Here is a 6,829-nt window from a genome sequence, read left to right as displayed (position 1 = left end):
ATGATCGAGCCATGTTGGGAACGGTTGACGCGAGTACCCCTTTATCCAACTTTGGCCGGTTGGGTGAGTCGCATGGTCCTTGCGTCATGTGGGTAAAGTAGTACACCCTTGCAAGGTTAAATCAATTCGAATTGCCGCGCTCTCGGTTATGAGCAAGCTCTTTGTCCGTTGAACTCTTCTTAGAAAGTTTCAGTTATGATGGAAATGGTTCATGGCACCTCTGTGACTCATTATATTGTATACTCTTAATGTACTAAAATTGTTTGGGGGTTTGGGCAATGTTAATTAATTCTGATAGGTGATAGTGTAGAGGGCTAATGCTTCTGCAATAATTACTTAACTTTAAAGCTTTTACTTGAGCCATTGCATGATCCTTGTTTATGTAATCGCGTAAGTCTTGCGAGTACCTTTTGTACTCAGGTTGCTTTCTAAACCTAGTTGCAGGTGAGCCAGAAGTGGTGTTCGGCCACTTCTACCCCGCTGATCCTAATGCGGGGGAGGAGTAGGTCGTTGCGGCTGTGGTGATGTCCTTGAGCAAGGCATCATCATCTTAAGTATGTTTTATCGTAGCTGAACTCCGTGAGAGCATGTAAATTCAATAAACCCTAAGCCTGTTTCTGTTTAATATGACCTTTGTGAGCCCAAGGCTTGTAAGTGAAGCTTGAAACCCACCTATATCGAACTTGTAATTTTAAGAGTGTAAAATTGCTCTTGTGGTTCATCGGCACTGTGTATGTGATTGTATAACGGTACGTGTGCTTAATTCTGGGCATGTGGCAAACACGTACCGGGACTACCGTATTTGATGTTATTTTGAACGTATGACGTGTCGGTTATTCGTGTCTCTAGATGTGGGATAACACGTGGCATGCTCTCCGGCCAGCACGTGTTAACTCTCATCTGGATGATAATGACTGGCGGTTCGTTTAAAATAGTATCAAATTGGGCGGTTCTCACATAGGTCAGGCGAGGGAGGGCCGAAGGGGAGAGCCGGAGAGGAGCGGCAGGAGGAGAGGGCCGGAGGGGAGAGCCGCGTTATGGAAGGTAACCACGCTGATCGGGGCCGGAAGACCAATGGGAGGGCAGGTACGGAGTGAGGCTAAACAATACCCGCGGTGAAAAAAAAATCACCGCGCCCCTAATTGTACGGGTGGGAGGGTGGTTTTCAGTTCATCAGGCATCCTGTCAAGCGATTTGAGCTTACACGTGGGCCTCATAGATGTGGGTTGTGAGATGAGTGGTTAGAAAAATCTTGGTGAAAAATGTTCCAATTGTTTAGGTTCTTTATAGTATAGTACATCTTCAATCCAACCATTCTAACAGCCAACTAGCAGCCAAGACATATTTCCAACTTCATATAACATGGCAACAGAATTTAGTCTTCAGCTGGCTAAATCTTTAGCCGCCACCCCCTCCCGGCCTCCCCCACACCACTACTGGATCATGTCGGCTGTGATTCGTCAGCTGTGCCATAAATATTTTTCCTTTTTGAGAAAAGCTGTGACATGAATTTGTTCCGCGGAATCCATGGCACAGCCAAATTTGACCACTGCTTGCCTATTTGACCACTCCTCCCTCGAGTCAAAAATCTCTGCTCCTCATCGCCAAACTCCAAATCCTGACACGGATGGGGGACGCTGGCGGCGGCAGTAGCAGCATGCACGTTCTGATGCTGCCATGGCTGGCGTTCGGCCACATCCTCCCCTTCACGGAGCTCGCCAAGCGCATCGCTCGTCAGGGCCACCGTGTCACCATCCTCTCGGCGCCGAGAAACACGCGGCGGCTCATCCGCATCCCCCCGGACCTCGCCGGCCTCGTCCGCGTGGTCGACGTTCGCCTGCCGCGCGTGGAGCGCCTGCCGGAGGGCGCCGAGGCAAGCATCGACCTCCCGTCCGACGACCTCCGCCCGTACCTCCGCGTGGCCTACGACACCGCCTTCGCGGGCAAGCTGTCGGACATTTTGCGGGAGCCGCCGGGGCCGGAGAGGCCGGACTGGGTTCTCATCGACTACGCGGCGTACTGGGCGCCCGCGGCCGCGGCGCGCCACGGCGTGCCGTGCGCGTTCCTGAGCCTGTTCGGCGCCGCGGCGCTCTGCTTCTACGGGCCCCCGGAGGCGCTCATGGGGCGCGGTAAGCACGCCAGGACGAAGCTGGAGGACCTCACCGTGGTCCCCGGCTACGTGCCGTTCCCGACCACCGTCGCGTACCGCCGCTTCGAGGCGCGCGAGATATTCGAGCCAGGCTTGGTGCCCGACGACTCCGGCGTGTCGGAGGGCTACCGGTTCGGCGTGTCCATCCGAGACAGCCAGCTCGTGGGCATCAGGAGCAGCGCCGAGTTCGAGCCGGAGTGGCTGCAGGTGCTCGGCGAGCTCTACCAGAAGCCGGTGATCCCGGTCGGGCTGTTCCCTCCGCCACCGACACAGGACGTCGCCGGCCACGAGGGAACGTTGCAGTGGCTGGGCAGACAGACGCCGCGCTCCGTCGTGTACGCGGCCTTCGGCAGCGAGGCCAAGCTGACAAGCGCACAGCTCCAAACCATCGCGCTCGGCTTGGAGGATTCCGGCCTGCCGTTCCTCTGGGCGTTCAGGCCGCCGTCCGACGCCGAAACCGGAGACGCCACGGCTGGGTTGCCGGAAGGCTTCGGGGAGCGGGTCAACGGCCGTGGACTCGTCTGCCGGGGCTGGGTCCCTCAGACCAGGTTGTTGGCCCATGGATCGGTCGGAGGGTTTCTGACCCACGCCGGCTGGAACTCCATCACCGAAGGCCTCGCGAATGGCGTCAGGCTGGTGCTGCTGCCGCTGATGTTCGATCAGGGCCTCAACTCCAGGCTTCTGGTGGAGAAGAAGATCGGGGTCGAGATCGAGCGGGACGAGGACGACGGCTCGTTCGCGCCCAAAGACATTGCGGCTGCTCTGAGGAGGGTCATGGCGGAGGACGAAGGTGAGGAGTTCGGGACTAAGGTTAAGGAGCTCTCCGAGGTGTTTGGAAATGATGAGATGAATGATCACTGCGTTCGAGATTTTCTCAGGTGCCTGTATGAGTACAGCACAGCAAGCAGCAACAGGGATAGTTCCATTTCAGGTCTGTAAGGCCATGAACAATTTGTTCAGAAAAAGGGCAAGGAAAAGGAAAGCCCGTTTCAAGTAATCAGGTGTGACGTAATAGTATATTTTACTATTAATAATTGTAGTCTTCTTTTAAAGCCTACAGATAAATAGGATTTTAGGTGGACGAATAGATAAATTACAGAAATTTTTACAAAAATAGCATAGTTCTTTGCTGTCATGTGTGTATACTTTATAGCATGGTTGAAAGTGATCGGGTGCTATAGCCTAAGAGGGGGAGGGGTGAATTAGGCACTAATAAAAACTTAGACCTATGGCTCCAACTAGTTTGCACAAAACTTAAACTAAAACATTCTATCTAGATGTGCAACTAGGTTGTTCTAGTGTGAAACCCCTATCCCAAAAGAGTTTAGCAACCTATAGTCTTTCCTATCAAGAAACTATTCTACGAAAAAAGGCACACAAATTGCTAGTATGAAATGCGGAAGCTTAAAGAGCGGGATATGAGATAGCAAATTCTTGACGCGGGTGTTTATCCCGTGGTTCGGTTAGCCACAAAGGCACACCTACATCCACGTTGTTGTAGCACTCACTAAGAGTATTGCTACTCGGCCACCAAGTCTCTTCCGTGAACACAATCACGGTCACCTTGGCCCCGGGGTTCCACTAAGGAGCTTCTCCACAAAGGATGGGGGTCTCCACGTCCCCCGCACAAAGATGTCGTCGCCGCTCCACACCAAGTCGGAAGGTTGATGACGTTGCCGGCGAGCTTCACGCTCCAAGATGCCGGCGTACCATGCTCTTGTTTTGGTTCGCTAATGAACCACAGCACAAAGGCTCGAAGCCTTGCAATTTCACTCACTAAGAGCTAATCCTTTACACAACACTCTCAAAGTGTGCTAAGGGCTAAGGATATGATCTTGATGCTTTTGTATGGCTTGGAGATGTTCTTGGGTGTGTGTGGGATGTTCAGCAACTCCAGCAATCTTCAAATGGCCGGGGTGAGGCATATATATATGCCACCAAGTCTTGTAGCCGTTGCTACAACGGTCAGCAGAAAATCTGCGTATCATCGGATGAACCGATGCCTCTGGCATGGGTAGCGTCGGTTCATCCGGTCACTCTAAGCACGAAGTAGCCGTTGAACTTCTGACTGCTGACACAGTGACCACCGGTTGAACCGATGCTTGCCCGTCGGTTAAACCGGTCACTCACAGCCTTCTTCTCTTCTGCTGACGTCAATGCACCGACGCAATACTCCAATGCACCGTCGGTTGAACCGGTGCTGAAGAAAACTTCTCCTGGGCACTTGACATCGTCTCTGGTACACAGTACGCACAATGCACCGATGCCCTTTCTTGGACCGTCGGTTCAACCGGTGACTATAGGCTGACTTGGCTTCGATTCCCTCCTGCACCAAACATCATAGCGTCGGTTCTTCCGACAAGCGTCAGATGCACCGATGCATAGGCATCGGTTCTTTCGGTGCTCCTGATCCGAAGACCTTTTAGGGCGCTGCCCTGAGACCCGCGATGGGCGGCTCGCCCTCGACCCCCGTCCGCTAACCGGGTAGCAGAACCCCCGTAGAGGCTGCCCTTCGGGCCTTACTACGCTTATCTTCTCTTTCTCTTTGTCATCACTTGAACCTAAAAGCCTGAGAATGGTCATCTTAATAATCATATTAGTCCAAGTGTTGTGTTGTCATTCGATCACCAAAATCACTCGAAATGGCATAAATGGTGCCATGTTCTTTCAATGGTTTCTGCTACCCCTAATGATTCACTCGAGCCTTGACCAAGCTTTGGTGGTGGCAGTGCTCGCAATGTGATATGGTCAGTGTAACACCCCAGTGTTAATCGCGATGCTAATCGTGTGCTTAACCTGCTAAGTATGGACTTAAGCTCATCGTTGGCGTTAATCGAGTTCGTGTGGTAAAATATTGCTTAGCCGTGTTCGATCGCATTTTTCTCCTTGATCCGAGCTTCAAATCAACTTTCGCCCAAAACAAAAGTTGTAGCTCTTATCGTTCTCTACAACTTCTATTTTGGCCAAATTTCACGTTCCAATGTAAAATTTGGAGTTTTGGATGGTCAAAGTCAGCTAAAAACCACTCGATCTCGGTCAACGGTGACTTCCCTGTTTGGTCAGTTCACCGCCGAGCTCGACGTTCGCGTCGCCACGCGTCAGCCGGCGTCGATCCTCGCGCTCCGCGCAGACGTGCAGACGCGTCCTTATCCCTTTCCCCGGAGCCGTGTCCGTTTTTCCTCCCCTTCTCCTTCCTCACGCGCGTGGGTTGAGCCGAGCTCGAACTGAGCCATCGCCGGCCGCCGTGCCGACCATCCTCGCCGTCGTGCCTCGATTCGCTGCGCCCAGAGCCGAGTAACCTCGCCCTCCACCTTCTCCATCCATCCTCGAGTCCGATTTCGTCGTCCCCCGGCCGAATCAGGCATCCCCGCCGCCGGCCGCCATTAGAGCTTCGTCGGAGCTCCGCCCTCACACGCCGTGCTCCCTCTCCGGTCCATCTCCGCACGAATCGAGAGCATGGTGAGTTTCCTCGCGCTCTCCTCCTCCTCCCAGACCGCTTTCCCCCTTGAATCCCCCACCGTCGGCGTCGGGGTGCCGCCACGCCGCCGTGGTCGCTCGGCCTCCGCCGCCTGCGCGTCGCGGAGTGCCCCTGCGCGGGGCCTTGCAGCGCTGCTGTGCGCCCCACCACTGCCCGGCCACCCTAGTTGCGGTCGCACCCTGCTCTTCTGCCGCCCTGCGCCGTGCCGGCGGGAACGCCGCCCGCCGCCGCCTTGCCCGGGGTGCGCCGCCGCCAGGCCTTGCGCGTGCCTCTGCGCCGCCCCAAGCGCGCGCTCCTGCCCCCCCGGTCGCCCTGGCCACGGTCCGGCCGGGCCATGCCGCCGGCCGGCCATCGCCGGCGGGAGCCAGCGCCGCGCGTCGCGAGCCCACCTGGCCGCGCGCCGGCCATGGCCCCGGCGGACCGAGCAGACAAAAGCAGGGGAGGCGGGGGTGGAACTGGGAGCTGGGCTCCCACTTACATGTGGGGCCCAGCTGTCAGGCCCCCCCTAATGTTTTTCTTTTTTTTGTTTTTTGGCTGAAATCTTCCAATATTTGTAGAAATTCGTAGAAAAATGCTAAAAAGGCAAAACCTATTGCATTAGCTTCGTAATTTCATGCTCTATTTGATAGAACCATGAAATGGATAGTTTCATCCCTTTTGATAGATGATTTTGATTGCACTTGTTTAATGGTAATTGAGACCGAGAGCACCTCCTTCCGGACCTAAAGTTGAACTGGATCTGATCAATGCACCCTCTCGTCTTCTGTGATGGAGACACTTCAGGCTAAAAAGAAACTTAGAACCAAACCCTGTCGCCGCTTTCCACCATCCCGTTAAACCCTAGTTGTAGCGGCTGTTGGTAAATTTTTGTCCATGCAGCCTTTTGTGAGTTTTGCATTGTATTGCGTTGCATCATTACTTGAGTCTCATGCTTGGCATATTTTAATCGTATAGACGCAGAAACCGAAGTCGCATACAAGCTGATTGCCGAGCCGATCCAGGAGCCGCAAGCAGGGGAACCGCAAGCCGAAGCAGTTGTCGAGCCAGATCCAGAAGTCGCTAACCCCGCTGACTGGCAAGGCAAGCCCCGGTGCATAACCCTTATTTTTAATTACTCCATGTTCTACTAAAGTATTGTGCATTTACGTTCAAGGAATTGATTGGAACCATAGATGCATAATCTTGGCTACCCAGTGTCTCTA

At 54.0% G+C, this 6,829-nt stretch overlaps 1 protein-coding gene across 1 annotated transcript; it reads left to right on the top strand.

Annotated features, from left to right (window-relative positions):
- The first annotated feature begins 1,337 nt into the window (after window positions 1–1,337).
- Window positions 1,338–3,318, top strand: LOC120671837 (UDP-glycosyltransferase 91C1-like). Its single transcript, XM_039952091.1, has one exon. It carries the CDS (start codon window positions 1,628–1,630, stop codon window positions 3,086–3,088), a length of 1,461 nt encoding a protein of 486 aa, XP_039808025.1. The 5' UTR covers window positions 1,338–1,627; the 3' UTR covers window positions 3,089–3,318.
- The last annotated feature ends 3,511 nt before the right edge of the window (window positions 3,319–6,829 follow it).

This window comes from Panicum virgatum, chromosome 5N, assembly GCF_016808335.1.
Source record: "Panicum virgatum strain AP13 chromosome 5N, P.virgatum_v5, whole genome shotgun sequence".
NCBI lineage: Eukaryota > Viridiplantae > Streptophyta > Magnoliopsida > Poales > Poaceae > Panicum > Panicum virgatum.
Note: the sequence above shows the minus strand (reverse complement) of the source record. Positions and strands in the feature narration are given on the sequence as shown.